Source organism: Peromyscus maniculatus, chromosome 20 (assembly GCF_049852395.1).
Source record: "Peromyscus maniculatus bairdii isolate BWxNUB_F1_BW_parent chromosome 20, HU_Pman_BW_mat_3.1, whole genome shotgun sequence".
NCBI lineage: Eukaryota > Metazoa > Chordata > Mammalia > Rodentia > Cricetidae > Peromyscus > Peromyscus maniculatus.
In genome coordinates this window covers 69473556-69491718 of record NC_134871.1, presented here as the reverse complement: position 1 = coordinate 69491718, position 18163 = coordinate 69473556, and the positions used below count along the sequence as shown (strand labels likewise).

The following is an 18163-nucleotide window of genomic DNA, read 5'->3' as shown; positions in this document are numbered from 1 at the left end:
TGAAAACATACCTGACCAAAGGTTTGACTTTTATAGATGACTATTAACCTATATTTCTTAATTATACATTACATTTTTAATTGAGCTGCATAAACACAATACCTTAAACAAGAGTAGAAATGTACATACAGCATAACAAAATTTAACTTTAAATTTATATTAAACTAAAATCCATATCAAGGTAAAGTATCTTGAGATTTAACAGTGTTTTTGGATTAAAGTAGGTTCAATAATCTACCCTTTTATCCTATTTCTATATCATATCCCCCTTTCTTCTTTTAGAAAGAGATTGGCTGTGACTAATAACCATTTGTAACCGTGGGAATCTGCCATGTTCCAGCTCCAGCCCACACGCTGCAGCCGGGGCACACATCTGTGTACAGTGGCCTGCATAAGAGACATGAACTGTGAAGCTGCTCTTGGCTCTGTTTTTGTGTATCTAGAACCTTATCTTTTTTAAAGCTTTCTCAGGCTTTATGTGGATGTATGTGCCCCACGTTGGGAACCATATGTAAATGGAGGCAGAGTTTTCTGTCCCAACCACCTGCTCCCAAGTACCCAGCAGCCATTTCCCAAATTATCACATAGAGGCTTATATTGATTATAAAATGCTTGGCCATTAGCTCAGGCTTATTATTAACTAACTCTTACATTTAAATTAATCCATTTCTATTAGCCTATGTATTGCCATGTGGTCTATGACTTTACCAGTCCTCTGGCATCTTGTTTCTTGGGTGGCTGGCTCCATTCTGCCCTTCTTTTTGTTTGTTTGTTTGTTTTTGTTTTTGTTTTGTTTTGTTTTTCAAAACAGGGTTTCTTTGTCTAGTTTTGGAGCCTTTCCTGGAACTAGTTCTGTAGACCAGGCTGGCCTCAAACTCACAGTGATCTGCCTGGCTCTGCCTCCTGAGTGCTGGGAATAAAGGCTTGTGCCACCACTGCCTTGTGATTCTACCCTTCTTTATCCCAGTCCTCAGTTTGATTGTCCCACCTAACCTTATCCTGCCTTGCTATAGGCCAAACACCTTTATTATAACCAATGAGAGTAATACACATTCACAGCGCACAGAAGGATCATCCCACAGCAGTTTTCCCTCCCAGTCAAGAGCACTTAAGCTTTTATGTGATTTCAGGTATATAGATTATAAAGTAAGTATTCAAACAAAACATTTGCTGATAATAAATTGTGAAAATTATATATATATATATATGTATTTTCTTTTGAAGGGGGTGGAGGGTTGAGACACGATTCAGACTGGCTGTCCTGGAACTCCCTCTGTAACCCAGGCTGGCCTCAAACTCATGAAGTCCACCTGCCTCTGCCTTTCAAGTGTTGGGATTAAAGGTGTGTGCCACCACATTCTCCTGAATTTTAATTTTCATGTGTATGAGTATTTTGCCTGTATGTGTATCTGTTCATCACATGTGTGGCTGGTGCCCATGGAGGCCAGAAGAGGGGACTGATCCCTTGCACCTAGAATTACAGAATTACAGATGGCTGTGATCTGTTATGTGTGTGCTGGGAATTGAACTTGGGTCCTCTGGAAGAGCAGTAAGTGCTCCCCTGTACCATTTTCCCAGCACAAAATATTTATTTTAAAATAATCCTTTGGTATACATATAATTTGACCCTTTATGAGAGAAGAAAGTACATTTGCATACTAAACAAATGAATTTCTTGTTTATTTTTACATAAAGAATTAAATCATTAATACTTGCACATTAAATCTTTTAGATTTATTTACATATGTGTATGAGTGTTTTGCCTGCATGCATATATGTGCACCACATGAGTGCCTCATGTTCCAGAGGTCAGCAGAGGGCTTATGATCCCTGGAACTGGAGTTATGAATGGTTGTGAACCACCACATGGGTTCTAGGAATGAAATCGGCGTCTTTAGCAGCAACAAGTGTTCTAAACCGCTAAGCCATCTCTCCAGCCCCTGCGTATTAAATCTTAATCTTTGGTATATGTGGTAGTTTGAACATAACTGGCTCCCATAAGTCTGTAGGGATTGGCACTATTAGGAGGCTGGAGAAGGTGGCCTTGTTGAAGGCAATGTGTCACTGTGGGGGCCGGCTTTGAGGTCTCCTTTGCCCAGGGTTTATTCAGTGTGATACTCAGTCCACTCCCTATTGCCATCTGACCAGGATGTAGCCAGCACCATGTCTGTCTGCACACCACCATGCTCCCTGCCATGATGATAAGGGGCCGAACCTCTGAATTGTAAGCTGCCACCTCAAATGTTTTCCTTCGTTGCTGTGGTCATGGTATCTCATCACAGCAATAAAAACCCGATTAAGACAGTACTTTAGAATACAGAGCATCTTCAACACTTTTTTTTTCTTGTTAGAAACAAAAGTTTTATTGGTGTTGGAAAGAGAAGAATAGTAACTGTTTCTTATAAAGTCTATGAAAATCACAAGGTAGCTGGGGCTGGAGGGGTGGCTCAGTGGTTAAGAGCAGTCAGTGCTCTTTCTTGCAGAGGACCCAGGTTCGGTTCCCAGCACCCACATGATGGTTTACAACCATTTGTAACTCCAGTTCCAGGGGATCTGGTGCCTTCTCCTGACCTCCACAGGCATCAGGCACAACTGTAGTACTTATACATTTGAGCAAAACCTTTATATAATTAACACACACACACACACACACACACACACACACACACACACACACACGTAGTTGCCATAATACTAGTCCTGAGTTTAGATGAACATGGCTTCAAGCAATTCAGATGGCAATGATGTCACTTATGAATTTGTTAGAAATGAGAAACGCAGAGCTAGGGGTATAGCTCAGCTGAAGAGCATATGCCTCGTTTGTACAAGGCCTGTAGTTGAATTCCCAACACCAAAAAAGAAAAAAATGTGGGTACAACTGCATGGGATGGATTCTGTTCCACAGCCTCCTTCAACCAGAGTGACACCACCCAGGGATGAGGAAGTACCTGACACCCCAAACTTTCAACCACTAGATAAGGTGGCCAGATGTCCCTGAGTCTGGCATACACTTGTTTTTGTTTTACAGATACTCCTAGACAATTGTCAGCCAATCAGGGTCCTGAACCCTAAAAATCTCCTCACCCCAACCTCTGCTATGGTAAAAACACCACCCCACCTGAGCTCAGGGCTCTCTGCTCTCATGGCTACGTAAGACAGACAGAGGGACCAAACTCAGAGCTTGAAGAGAATAAAGGCTCTTTGCTTTTACAGGCGGGATTCAGTCTCTGTGGTGGTCTTTTGGGGGTCCCTGTCATATGGGACCATAACACAGAGCATCTCTGGTTGGGCCAAAAAAACTTAGAACACACGCTCCATATGGGGCATGGGCTGAATCGAGGTTTGAGAAGCACCGAGGTGAGGTGAATCTTCCAGTGTAATCTTTGGAACGGCTTTTCCATGAGGACCCCTCACCTTGGACCTTAAGCATACCTTCCTAGTTATAAAGTTACTTTATTCTGTTGTCCTCAGACCATAAGTTGAGATTTACTCCTTGGAATTCCCATCACCACTGTTCCTAGTTAAGTTTCCGGCCATTAACCTTGCAGCTAGGTTTTAACTGATAGGGTTCAGGGTCCTCCAGCAATTGAAGGATAATTTAGTTTTCTGAAAGTGCCTGGTCTATGATTTGCCTCCTTGTTTATGGAGACGGGAGTTCAATGTTCACTTTGAACACTTAGGATCGAGGTGGTTTGTGGGATAAGGAAATCAGGGTTCTGCAGTCGATTGAGTTTCTAGTTGCGGCTGCTTATCTATATGACTTTGGGCAAACTATTCTGCCTCTCTGGACTTCAGTTTATTCCTCCATAAAATAGTGCGCATAATAATACTGATTTCACAGGATGCAGGAGTGAGAGAACCTGTGGGAAATATTCTTGGCAGCCCTTGCTCCGTGACAGAGCTCATTAAAAACCGGTATTTATTTTGTTTATTTTTTGCTTTGCTTTTTTTCCTCTCATGGGGGGAGGGGGGACTTTTTGTCCTATACTGTACTCAAACTGGTCTTCAAACTCATGGCAATTCCCTTGCTTCAGCCACCCAAGTGCCGAGATTACAGTTGTGAAAAAACCACCTCCCCTTCCCCACCATCCTATTCAAAAGGGACTAGGGGGTGGGTGGGTCTCATGTAGCTCAGGTTGGCCTTGAATTTGCTGTGTAAGCAGAGGATGACCTGGAACTCCTAATCCTCCAGCCTCCACACCAGCCAGGTATTGGAATTACAGGCTTGTGACTTAAGGATATTTCGAAGGTAACTTTGAGGCCTACAGCCAAGAAGAAGGGTGGAGACCCGTGGAGGTGCATCCAAGAAGAGATTGGAATTGACCAACGTGCTTGTGGTGGAAGTGAGTGGCAGCTAGAATCCACTAGGATGAATGGCGCCGCCGATTGGCTGGGACCCGGGGACCGTGGGTGAAGATCAGAACTGCATAGCCTGGCTGGCAGCCAGGCGGGATTTGAATCTACTGGACCGGGAGGAATGCTTCCAGAAGGGAGAAACTAGCCTCAAGTAGGGGTGTGGCCGCGGGCGGTGTCAAACCTGCTGCAAAGAGCCGGGGCGGGGCTGCAGGTGAGGGGGCGTGGCCAGCACGGGTGGGCGTGGTCGAGCCGAGGCCAGGCCCCACCTGAGGGCGCCGGGGCTCCGGCGGCGGCGGCGGGGAAGTGGGCGGGAAGGCGAGATGGGCGGGGAGGAGGCCAGGCCTGCGGGAGAGGCGGGCTGGGCGGCTGGGAGGACCCGGGGACGGAAGAGGGTGGCCGTAGGCCGGGCCCCGCCCCGGGGCTGCTTCCCAGCGGGTTCCGTTGGCCGTGGCTGCCGCGGAGGCTGTGGCGGCGGTGGCCGCCGGGCGGGCGTAAGATGGCGACGGCGGCGGCGGGAGCCCTGGGCCTCCTGTGGGGCTGGCTGTGGAGCGAGCGCTTCTGGCTGCCGCAGAACGTGAGCTGGGCCGACCTGGAGGGCCCGGCCGACGGCTACGGCTACCCGCGCGCCCGGCACATGCTGTCGGTGTTCCCGCTGGCCGCGGGGGTCTTCTCCGTGAGGCTGCTGTTCGAGCGGTGAGAGCGGCTGCGCAGGGCCCGGGGACGCCGGGCCGGGGTGGAGCCGGGCGGGCGGGAGGCCGGGGCCCGGAAGCCGGCCCGGGGGTGGGGGGAGCCGGGGCCGCCCGCCGCGGGGATGCTCGGAGCCCGGCGACGCGCTCCCGGGCGCCTGCGTGCAGCCCGCGGATCCGGGGTGTGGGCACGTGAAGGAGGGCCGGGCCGGGCCGGGCGCGGGGTCCCCTGCGTGGCGGACCCCGCAGTGGCGTGGGCATCTTCAAGGCCGCCGCTCGGGCTGCAGGAACCCGAGAGGGAGCCGTGCCTCCCCGCGCAGAGCCGCCCCGCGCAGAGGAACAGGAAGGGCCCCGGAGAAGCAGTTAGTTGGGGTCGTGGAAGCTTGTGGGCTCGGTGCGGGCACCAGCCACCTTCCGAGCGACGTGGGTGGATGCATGGGATGTGAGGTTGGCCAGAGGAGGGTTCTTCGGCTTCTGGGAGTGGAAGGAAACCGGATCAGTTAGGCCCCAAACCCTGATTTGTTAGCGCGTGGACTGGCTTGTTAGTAAAGACGGTCGACATCTAGCTAGGATAGGGTGTGGTGAAGCCTGAGGCTTCCAAAGTTTGGGGAAGGTGTCAAGAGGAACTACTGAGCGGGCCTTGGAGGCCTGCGATGAGGAGGAGTGTGGTCATACAGCGGAGCCCTGGGGGGTTATTGGAAAACAGCTTTGTGAACCAGCCTCTAAGGTTGTAGTAGTCACAGCGTACTTTGCCTTAGCCATATGCTCTGAGCTAAAGTTTCCCTCTTTCTTCGAACCGTGGGTCGTATCTGCTGCCAAAAAAGATATTACTCAGCGAGGGTTTTATGATTTTATACTGTGGATTTATTATAGCAGTGTGTGTTTTTGATAAAGCTTACTCAGACTCCAAGAGAGTACTTTCTGCATAGGCAGAGGCGTCTTCTGTGAAAACCTTTATCTCGAGCAAACACGACTGTAATACCCGAATGCCCTTTTCTAGTGTGGAGATGTGGTTTAGACAACATAATCCACTACTCAGAAATACCTGTTTTGGATTTCGTCTTTGATTTGCCTATGCCTGACTGTTTTTTTCCTTGTCTGTCGCTAGTCACTTACCTGTATTTACTAATACTGTTGGTTCCTTGTAAAAGTGTTGCACCAGATACTCAAGGGAAGAAGTAAATATAGAGTACATAAATGTGCTTTTTAGATAAAGTAAACGAAACTCAAAGTCCAAATGCCTTTTCTGGGGCCCCCAGGAACTTAGGAGTTTTTCAAGGAAATCGTCATTATTTACCTATCCTTGCCGTGGGGTGCTGGCTTAGGAGTCCACTGGATCCAGGTACTCTTTCCCTTCGCGTGTGAGGGCCCAAAACGAGATGTAATGACTGTCGGGAAGCAGACGGTCCAATGCGAAGTCTTTTTCATTGTCTTAGGAATGTCCTTTGCTTTTCATACAGATCTGTACCAGTTTTGAGGCTTCCCTCTGCTAGTGATAAAAATAGCTTGTTTATAAAAAATATTTTACATGAAGTTATGTATTCAGATTCTAAAGGATTCCCCCTGATGGCTGGAGATTGTTCCCTGGAGGAGTCACTGGAAAGGATCCTTTCCCTGTGAGAATTCTAACTGCCTGTTTCTATGATACACCAGCCTCAGGGGATGAACAGGCACTCTGTCTAGTGTGTGGTAGTTCTTTTCTGGTAGGGACAAACACCTTGTTTGTCTCACGTGTGATCTTAGGAAAAGTTGGCCCTAGAAACAGTCTTGCTATTTTGTTTCCCTTTAAGACTATCTCAGAAAGTGCTTAGAACTGACTGCTACTCTTTTGTGCACCGGCCTTCCATAAAGAGAACAGAAGCTACTGTACACAACAGTCCAGTAAAGTCCTGTCCAAGGGGCTGGAGAGAAGGCTCAGCCGTTAAGAACTGTGCCAAACAATCCGGTGCCTTCCAGAGGACCCAAGTTTGATTCCCAGTACCATATGGCAGCTCACAACCACCCGCAGCTCCAGTTCCAGGGGATTGGAGGCACTCTTCTATCTCCGTGGGCATCAGGCATGCACATGACGCACGGACTTCCATGCAGTTAATTCCTACTTTATCATATATATGTATGTGTGTATATATATATATATATATATATATATATATATATATATATATAATAAATTGCTGGGCATTGTGGCACACACCTTAATCCCAGCAGAGAGACAGAGACAGGTAGATCTCTGAGTTTGAGGCCATGTGGGTCTCATAGTAAGTTACAGGACAACCATAGTGAGACCCTGTCTCAAAAATACAAAACAAAACAAAAAGACTATCCAACATAATTAGGTTTTCCTGCATTTTCTAAATCTGACCTATTTAGTTTCTAGAAAAAAGTGATGTAGCAAATCATAGACTGGTAGGTGCCAGCTTCCTTTTGCAGACAGTAAACTAAGTGAGCAAGAGCGGGAGGTTTTGCTCACTGGAAGTGTCCTGAGTTTGGTTTCCCCACACTGGGAGTTCTTTACAGTGTGTGGCAGGACTCTGTTCCCCTTAAGCCACCTTCAGGTGTTTTGTTTGTTTGTTGAAACAGGAACCTAACTATGTAGCTAGCTGACTGATACTATATAGCCCAGCTGGCCTTGGACTCAAAGGAATTCTCCTTCCTGAGGCCCCCTCTTCCCCCCCCTCCCCCCCAGTTCTGGGGAAACAAGTGTGCACCCTTATACCAGCTGTAAGATTTAACTTCTACCCCACCTGGTCAGTACTCAAGAAGCTGAGGCAGGAAAATCATGAACTTGAGGCCTAATCTGGGCTATATAGTGAGTTCCAGGCCAGCCAGGACTGTGTATTTAGACTGTCTACCAAAGTGTGTGTGGGGGCGTTAACTTTGGCAGGGGAAGGGATCCATGTTACTCCTGTACTTGATTTAATGTGTGTGTAAGGGAGGGAAGCTTGAATTATTACTGTATGTCTTTTTTTTTTTTTTTTGGTTTTTCGAGACAGGGTTTCTCTGTGTAGCTTTGCGCCTTTCCTGGGACTCACTTGGTAGTCCAGGCTGGCCTCGAACTCACAGAGATCCACCTGGCTCTGCCTCCCGAGTGCTGGGATTAAAGGCGTGCGCCACCACCGCCCGGCTATTACTGTATGTCTTAAGATATAGAGATATAGATAGATATAGATATATTTAAGATGGGGTTTCTCTATGTAGCCCTGGTTGTTCTGGAGCTTGCTATGTAGACCAGGCTAGCCTCCAGCTCACAAGAGATCCACCTGCCTCTGCCTCCCAGCTACTAGAGTAAAGTAAAGTTTTATGTTTTAAGGAGTCTTAACCCTATCCTACTTAATAAAAAGCTTCCTCTCCCAGATAAAGTCTTACCATGTAGTCTGGGCTAGCTCAGAACTCAAAACCGTTCTCTTTAGCCTCCCATAGAACCACAGGTAGGTGCTATCAGGCCAAGCCTGCTTGTGTTATCTCAGATGTTTCCCAAAAAGTAGAGTTTACTTTCTTTTTCTTCCCATAAACCACAATGCTTTTTTTTTCCCTTTCCATATTCTCAAGAGAACTGCAGCCTCCTCTAATAGAGATTACCTGAAAAACTATCTGACCATAAATAAAATATATCTCCTTCTGTGCAGGCTGGCTTCAGTCACTGTGTCGCCCAGCCTGGCCTTTAACTCCTGATGGTCTTCCTGCCCCCACTGCCCAGTGCTAGGATTACAAGCATGAGCTGTCACACTCAGCATTATTATCTGTGTTGCTCAAGAACTGCAGTGTGGACCGGAGGATATAGCCCAGAGATAGGGGGCTTGCCCTGGGCTCCATCTCCAGCACTGGCAAAACAGACAAACTCCAGAAGCAGTTATTACCTATCAAACAACAAAAGTGGGGTGATCTGTCCAATGCACAATGTAGCATGTGATCAATAAATATTTGCTGAATGATTGGAAAGGTGCTCAGCGGGATTGGCAGGAATATAGAGATGTCCAGTATGAAATAGACACTTGTATTGAGTCAGAGAGGTGAGAGGGCTGTCTGTGTTAAGTCTCACCGTGTTAGAGATGCGAGCTTAACCTGTCTGCAGCCTGTCTTTCCTCCCTCACATACACACTTGTGATACCCCCAGCCCCGCCCCCACACTCTGTCACAAAGGGGCTAATTCTTCCAGGTTTGTTTTTTTCTTTAATATTATATTGCAAATTAAAACCTGGGAGAATGGTCTAAGGTAGATCTATTGTATCTGATTTTTGTCTGTTTTGTTTCTGAAACTGACAGGATCTCTCTTGCCCAAGCTGCCTTCCCTCTTCCTCCTGATTGTTGGGATTACAGACATGAGCAACTCTTCTGGATTTTTAAGCTAAATTCTAATTAAAAATTGTTTGAAACTTGATACCCAGCTCCTGAGTGCTTGTTCCTTGGGATTAAGGAGGAGTAGATGACTAGATACTGTTATCACCAGATCTGTATAGGCTAATTTATTTGGGATGTTTTTGCAACAGGAGCTTCACGTTGCCAGAAGACAATTATTTTGTGAATCATGCAGGACATGGGTGAGCACTTTCACTGTTGCTTATTCATTATTTCAGTCTTCTCTCTTGTCACTCAAAGGCAACTTCACTAGGGTGTCCAAAGAATTTTTCTTTTTTTTTCTTTTTTTTTTTTTTTTTGGTTTTCCGAGACAGGGTTTCTCTGTGTAGCTTTGCGCCTTTCCTGGAACTCACTTGGTAGCCCAGGCTGGCCTCGAACTCACGGAGATCCGCCTGGCTCTGCCTCCCAAGTGCTGGGATTAAAGGCGTGCGCCACCACCGCCCGGCTGCAAAGAATTTTTCTGATAGCATTTTCTGTCACTGGGAACTGAATAGGTTCACTTGCTGGCCTGCTATGTATTTATTTGTTCTTTAAGACAGGGTCTTGTTATGTACCCTTGGCTTGCTTGGAACTTGATATGTAGAATGAAGAAGCTGGCCTCAAACTCCAGAGATCTCCTACCGCTGCTTTCCGAGTGCTGGGGTTAAAAGCCTGCACCACCACACCTGGCTGGGCACATTTCTTAGCCTGTCTTTCTCTCTCTCCCACCCCAGACAGGCTTCCACCATATAGCTCTGGCTGTCCTGGAACATATCATCTTAGCCAGTATTAACACGTCCTCCAGAGGACTGAGCCTTTGAAGAGAATAGCCCTAGATGCTGGTTAGGTTATAAGAACATAGCCAGTTATTCCACTGTGCCCCTAAGCTTATTTTTGTTGAGCATTGTTGAATTGCAAATCACAGAATTAGATGACATTTGTGGATCAGCTGAGTGAGGTTGGGAAAAATGGTCACATGGCCCCGTCTTATCTAAAACTCACTTTTCAGCCAGTTCCAGATGGTCAGAAGCCTTTTCAGTCCCTCCTCACTCAGGGAAAACGCTCCACAGCTTTTTCTGTACAGTCGGCCATGGTGTTCTGCAGACAGCTCAGTATTGTCAGGACTGAGGTCAGGTTCCTGACATATCCTGGAGACAGTGTATCTGTCACTGAAAAGAAACATGTGACTTAGTTTTTGCTGGCACCACCTCTTGATTCAAAATAATAGTTTTCTAAATAGGTAAAGAGGTTAATGAAAGAGCAGAAATAACTTCTATACCTTCCTTACAGAGTGTGAAGAGAAGGTCTGCCTGTTTTGAATTCCTCTCCAGAGATATTTTCAGACAAATAAAATCTTACTCCAAAAGAATTTGCCAAGTTTTGACCATTTGTACTTGAATCTGTTCCAATTTTATCATTAGGGAAATTGAGATATTATTGCAAAAGGATTTATTCATAACTTTCCAAAAACAAATGATGAAACCTAGATAGTTTCCTAGATAGAATGATTAGCATTGTGCTGTCCAGTAGTAACCACTGCTTGCTGCACATGGCTCTTAGGATTTCCGATGTGAGGACGGAGTTGAGACACAAAGTAAATACCATGTACACATTGGCTTTCAAAAATGACATCTCCATTTTTACGTCTATTGAGGCAGGGCCTCAGCCAACTAAGCCTGTGGTTCATAGAGCCAAGGGATTCCTTGGTGAGCGATCTAACCACTGAGCTATATTCGTAGCTTGACATGACTTCTGCTTTGTTTGTTCGACAGCGTCCTCTGTGGCTTAGGCTGTCCTCAGACTCCTTATGTAGAGGAAGCTGCCTGGCCTTGAGTTTGGTTGTAGGTGGTTTGAGACAAGGTCTTACTTTGGCCTCCAACTCATAATGAATTTGACTGCCTCTGTCTCCTGAATGCTGGAAGTACAGCTTGTGCTATACTATACATAGCTCTATTCTGATCTCTTAAAATGTGGCTGGTAGGCGCTGGAGAGACAGCTCAGTGCTTAAGAAGGTATACTGCATCCATATCAGGAGGCTTACAAGCACTTGTAACTCCAGCTCCAAGGGATCCAACACCCCTGGCCTCCATGAACACCTGCATTCGTGTGCACATGTACATAATTAAAATAAAATAAGTAACAATAAAGTGTGGCTATTTAAACCATTGCTTCTGTGGTTCATAGGTTTTATTTGTTATCATTTTATTTTATTATTGTCATGTACATGTGTCCGTTGTGTTTGGGGTGTGTCTGTGTGCTCATGTGCAGGTGTGTGCATGCCATAGCACACATGAAGTCCTCTGTGAAGCACACAGAGAACAACTTTTTGTTTCTTTTGAAACAGTCTCTACATGTAGCCCTGGCTGTCCTGGAACTCGTGATGTAGACTAAGCTGACTGCTTTTACCACTACATTCAGTGCAGAGGACAACTTTTTTGTTTGTTTTTGTTTTTTTGAGTGCTGGAATTAAAGATGTGCACTACCACCGCCCGGCTCTAAGGACAACATTTTTTTTAAGAATTGTTTTATGTGTATGAGTGTCTTGCCTGCATACATATGTCTGTGCACTCCGTGTGGACCTGGTGTCCTCGGAGCCAGAAGAGGGCATCAGATCCCTTGGCACCAGAGTTAATAGGTTGTGAGCTACTGTGTGGGTTCTGGGAGCCAAAGATGGGTCTTGAAGAAAAGCACTGTTCCTTACTGTTGAACCATCTTCCAGCTCAGAGAAGAACATTTAAGAGTAGATTCTCACAGGCTGGGACAGTGACACATGCTTCTAATCCCAGCACTTGGGAGGCAGAGTGAGACCAGCTTGATCTACAGAGTGAGTTCCAGGACAGCCAGGGCTCTATAGAGAGACCCTGTTTCAAACAAAAGAAAACAAATGAAAAACTAGGCATAGCCAGGTGGTGGTGGCTCACACACGACTTTAATCCCCACACTGAGGAGGCAGAGGCAGGCAGATCTCTGAGTTCGAAGCCAGGCTGGTCTCCAGAGCTAGTTCTAGGACAGCCAGGGCTGCACAGAGAAACTCCATTATGAAAAAACACGACAACAAAAACTAGGCATGATGGCATACACTTGTAATCCCATCATTCAGGGTGGAGGCAGGAGGATCAAAAGAGGGGCTCCCCACCACTGCCAAAAAAAATAGTAAGGAAACTATTCAGTGCCATGTAGTAGAACAGATCAAAAAATGACAAGATCAAAATCTTTTTTGTTTTGTTTTGGTTTTTTGAGACAGTTTCTCTTTATATCCCTGGCTGTCCTGGAACTCATTCTGTAGACCAGGCTGGCCTTGGACTCAGAGATCCGACTGCCACTGCCTCTGCCTCCAAAGTGCTAGGATCAAAGGTGTGCATCACCACTGCCCAGTGACAAGAAAAATTCCTAACAGTGGGCAAGATGAGTGGGGTACTCAAAGGCTAGGGGATTTAAATATGTTAATTAGTCCCTGGGTGATTTATGTAATCAGTAATTAATATTTGATTGACAGTAATGACTAGTTAACCATTGCTCTGTATTTTTACTGTCTAAATCTGCTCAGTAGTTAATGATCTGTGTGGTGATATTGTGTTCCCCAATATATTGTGCACCCTAATAAACTTATCTGGGGTCAGAGAACAGAACAGCCACTAGATATAGAGGCCAGAAAATGGTGGCATTCACACACCTTTAATCCTAGCATTTCGAAGACAGAGATCTGTCTGGATCTCTGTGAGTTCAAAGCCACACTGGAAACAGCCAGGCATGGTGGCACACACCTTTAATTCCAGGAAGTGATGGCAGGAAGCAGAAAGATATATAAGGCGTGAGGACCAGAAACTAGAAGCTTTTGGCTGGTTAAGCTTTTAGGCTTTTAGTAGCAGTTCAGCTGAGATTCATTCGGATGAGGACACAGAGGCTTCCAGTTTGAGGAAACAGGATCTGCTAAGTTACTGAGGTGAGGTTAGCTGTGGCCTGTTCTGTCTCTCTGATCTTTCAGCATTCACGCCAATACCTGGCTCTGGGTTTGTTTTTATTAATAAGACCTTTAAGATTCATGCTACAGATCTGTAAACAAGTTTGTCAATTAGTCATAATATATACACAAGGACATATTGCACTGCCCAAGAGGGAATAATCACATTGTGTCATGTGAATCCCGGATTTCTAGTTGAATGTGGTGACACAGGTCTGTAATCCCAGCACTCAGAGGTCTGAAGCAAGATCACAAATTTGAGGCCAGCTATAGAGAGGATTTGTATCCAAAATAAGCAATCACCAGAGGTGGGGGTGGGGGATTAAGAAAGATACTTGTAGATTTTAGCTCCTGGGTGGTGTCTGTTTTAGAAGTCTCCATCGTAGGCACAGAGTGTCTCCAATTAAATCAAATTGTGGTTGTTTAATTTTTCCTAGGGAAATCTCTGATCATAGATTAAAACTAGCTAACTTGTCAGGTGTCTGTGGCACATGCCTTTAATCCCAGCACTCGAGATCTGTGAGTTCGAGGCCAGCCTGGTCTACAGAGTGAGTTCCAGGAAAGGCACAAAGCTACACAAAGAAACCCTGTCTCAAAAAACCAAAAAAAACTAAACAAAACTAGCTAACTTGGAGCTGGAGAGATGCTCATCAGTTAAGAATACTAGTTGTTCTTGCAGAAGACCTGGATTCAGTGGTGACTCAAAACCATCCTTAATTCCATTTCCAGGGCTACCAACACACTCCTCACCTCATGTACCAGGCATGCACGTGGTGCATAGACACACATGCAGGAAGAACACACATACACATAAAATAAAAATTGGGTTAACTTGAATGTCTGGTTCCTCAGAAGCCAGTGACCTTCTACTCTTACAAAGCACAAAGCTGACCCAGGAAGTGCTTTGTCTTTAAAGGTGGCACTTCACCGTCTAACAGGGATTTGTTTGAAGGAATTCATTCATTGACTCATTCATTCACCAAGACATGGTCTCACTGTGTAGACCAGGCTGGCTTAGAACTTGCTGTCATACTCCAAGCTGGCTCCACATCACTGCACGGATTAGAGGGTCCGCCACTGTGCTTGGTTTGGCTTGTCTGGTTGTCAGTGTTCAATGTTGAACCTAGGGTCTTTCTACTACTGAGCTGTGTCTGTATTTTGAGAAAGTTTCACTAAGTTGCCCAGGTTGGCTTTGATCTCACTCTGTAGCTCAGTTGGGCCTTGAACTTGTGACCATTTCCTGCCACAGTCTCTGAGTAACTAAGATTACACAAGCCTGTGCCACCAAGCCTTGCCCCAAAATTATTCATTCTTCAGCAATTATTAATTGGGAGATTAACAGTTATGATATATGTTCCAAGGATAAAATGATAAGTAATCTGGCTTTAGAGTATTTGCCTAGCATCCAAAAAGGGCCTGAGTTTGATTACAAACAAACAAAACCCTCACTAAAACCTTGGTTTTAGTCTTTAGGGGGACAGCCAAAAAGCCATCAGTTAAAGTCTAGTTAGTGTGGTTAGCCCAGCGTGGTGGTGCGTGCCTATAATCCCAGCACCAGGGAGGTAGAGGCAGGGGGATCTGCTTGAGGGTGTTGGTGGACTTGAGGAGGCCTGTGGGGTTAAGGGAGTCAGGAGAAAGTAGGACCCAGTTCTGAAATACAGGCTCGGAGGCTCAGGAAGGATGGTAAGACTTTCTTGAGAAGAACTTTTTGTTGTCCTTTTCCATAATCTACTATTTGCGTGTGTATGTTTCAACTTGAAGCAAATTCACAAAGTTGTATGGTCATAGTCTTTTGGTCTCCATGAGCACACACAAGGTACACTTACATATACATATAATATTTCTCAGCCAGCTGTAGTGGCGCATGCCTTTAATCCCAGTGCTCAGTAGGTAGAAGCAGGTGGATCTGAGTTTGAGACTAGCCAGGGCTACATAGAAAGACCCTGTTTCAAAAAATGAAAACCTTTAAAAAGTGCCTTTCTTATTTCATTAGTGTGTGGAGGTTTTCTCCTTTGACCACTTGGGTCCTGGAGATCAAACTCAGTGTTGGCCTTAGAGACAGTAAGTGCCTTTATCCGATGAGCCACCTTACTGACCCAGAATCTGCATCCTTTCAGAAGGATGGAAAGCCAGACTATCTTCATAAATTCTCCGGTGGTTTTCTACGACTTCTTTTCTTTCATAAGTGTACATTAAAACTGCACAGCTGCATGACATGTCCGTATTGTGTTGACTGAATGCAGCACCGACATACAGAGCTGTCTGCCAGGTAGCTGCAGCCTGTATAAAACCATCAAGCTATAGAACTCTCCTTTCTCTTTAGTTTGGAAAAGTTACTTTTCACAAGATGTTAAATTACCATGGAACAAGCTCATAATTGTTGTAAATTAATTAATAAGTGTATATTAATTTTTAAAAATTTTAATTTCTGCAGCAGTATACGTTAGTAGATCTTATTCACATAAATAAAATCTCATTTGAGATCCTTAATGATTTTTTGCTGTTGCTGAGACATGGTCAGGCTGGTTTGGATTGATTTTCTCCAAGATTGAAGATATTTGTTAGAGACTTCTTTGCTGATTGGGCTAGAGAAGCAGGCAGTCTGTGAAAACTACTTGTGTGTGTGACTGTCAGAGATGGCTCAGCTTGTTTGAGACAGGGCTTCTTTGGCTCACTCTGGTGTAAGCCAGGCTGGCTGGCCCAGCAGCTTCCTGTGATTCTCTGGGTTTCACCTCCCGTCTCTTCTGCGGAACGCACAGCATGCGGGGGTACTGGGTCCAGTTCTTACAGAGGTTCTGGAGACCTGAACTCAGGTTGTTCGGCTTGTGTAGCAAGCGCTCTACCTGCTGAGCTATCTCCTCAGCTTGAAAGTTACTTCGAGTGGGGATGAGGTGGTTGAGTCAGGATCTGGCTGTGTAGCTCTTGCTGGCCTAGAATTAACAGCAGTTCTCTTGTTGGTCCCGAGTGCTGGGGTGACAGCTGTGAGCCACCATGCCTGGCCTGAAAGCTGTCCTTTGCACTCACTACTTCAAGGTCTCAATCTAGTGGCTGAGCCTGAAGGGAGCATGGACCTGCTCTGTGGAGGGTGGTTCGTTTGTCTCTGTTCCCTTAGGTTGTCCATCCAAAACTGTGCTGCTCTGCAGTATTAACAGTTCCATTGCACTCGTGATTCGCTCCACCGTCAGTGGTGGGTGTGAACTAGTCACAGGTCTGAATCGTGCTTCTTAGCTGATGTTTTGTGGCAAGTAATACAAATAGGCTACTTCTACCGAGACACGGATGTTGGTGCTCAGGATGGTCTCCGGGGCTGGGGAAACTTGGGATCACTAGGTTAACTAGTCTACCTCAACCAAATAGACGATAAGGTAAGCATTTGAGAATAATAGTGTGTGTGTGTGTGTGTGTGTGTGTGTGTCCCCAAGAGCACAGGGGGACAACCTCAGGTGTTGTTCCTGTTTTTGGTACAGGGTCTCACTGATTTGGAAATTGACCATAGGCTTGGCTGGCTGGCCAGAAAGAAAGCCCTAGAGATCTGACCATCTCCGCCTTCCCAGTGCTGGGATTATAGTGTGCGTTACCATGCCTGGCTTTCCCCCTTTAATGTGGTCAGAGGATCTTCACACTTGCAAGGCAAACACTTTGTTTGTGACAAGGTTTCTCTGTCAATCAGTCTTGGCTGTCTTGGAACTCACTCTGTAGACCAGGCTGGCCTCAAACTCACAGAGATCCACCTGCCTCTGCCTCCCGAGTGCTGGGATGAAAGGTGTGTGCCATCAACTGCCCAGCACAAGGCAAACACTTTATGTTAAATTATCTCCCCTGTCACAAAAAACTTTTTCTTTCTTCCTTCTTTCTTCCCCCTCAGCCCTCAAGGTCTCACTATGTAGTCCTGGTTGGCCTGGAACTTGTTAGGTAAATCAGGCTGGCCCCACAGGTTTTCACTGAACTCTGAACTAAGAGGGCAAGAAATGGTCTGTGCTAGCTCTAGGATGTTGAGTCCATTCCAAGGTCAGATGGCAGTGGTGATGAGAATCTTAGCTGTGCCTGTGAAAAAGGCACAGGCTTACTTGGTCCTGCTGAGTGTGTTGGTGGGCACCACGCCTGAGACAATCTGTTTCTAGTGAAGATGACAATAGCTGTGCCTGGAACACAGACAGGGTCTTCATGGGATTACAAGCATATGTCACCACTCACAGCAGAGCCTCATGTAAGCCAAGGCTGCCCTCAAACCTACTGGGTAGCTGAGGATGAACTTTGAACCCTGATTCTCCTGTCTCCCCCTCCCATGTGCTGGGATAGCCCAGTTCTTGTTGCTTAGTGGGCAGGTTATCTGACCACCTGCACTACATCCCGAGTCATCAAAGGCCATTTCTAATGGATGTTTACTGTCAGGTCCCAAACTGGGCATGCATCTTGACTTGTAACTCTAGAGGTGACTCACAGGGCAAGGACACGTGCTGCCAAGGTTGACAACCTGAGTTCAGTCCCCAGAAATTACAGCATAGAGAACCCCTATTCCCACAAATTGTCTTCTGACCTTCATACGTGTGCTTTAGCACAGGTGTGTACCTTCCCAACACACACACACACAGAGAGAGAGAGAGAGAGAGAGAGAGAGAGAGAGAGAGAGAGAGAGAGAGAGAGAGAGAGAGAGAGATGCGCACTAAGGAGATGTTAAAAAAATGTTTAAAAGCCCTTTGAGCTGGTTGGGGGGGGGGTAAATGACTTTAATCCCAACACTTGGGAGGCAGAGGCAGGTGAATCTCTGAGATTTTGAGGCCAGCCTGGTATACATAATTTCAGGCAAGTCAGGGAGACCTCTGCT

The 18163-nt window shown here is 46.0% G+C and overlaps 1 protein-coding gene across 1 annotated transcript in view; it reads left to right on the top strand.

The window, feature by feature from the left end:
* Nucleotides 1-2355: 2355 nt before the first annotated feature.
* Nucleotides 2356-18163, top strand: part of Cers5 (ceramide synthase 5) — a 34654-nt gene continuing 18846 nt past the window's right edge. Inside the window, exon 1 of the mRNA XM_076556753.1 lies at nucleotides 2356-5049. Coding sequence (XP_076412868.1) covers nucleotides 4853-5049 — 197 coding nt within the window. The 5' untranslated portion in view covers nucleotides 2356-4852. The remainder of the gene's footprint in view (nucleotides 5050-18163) is intronic.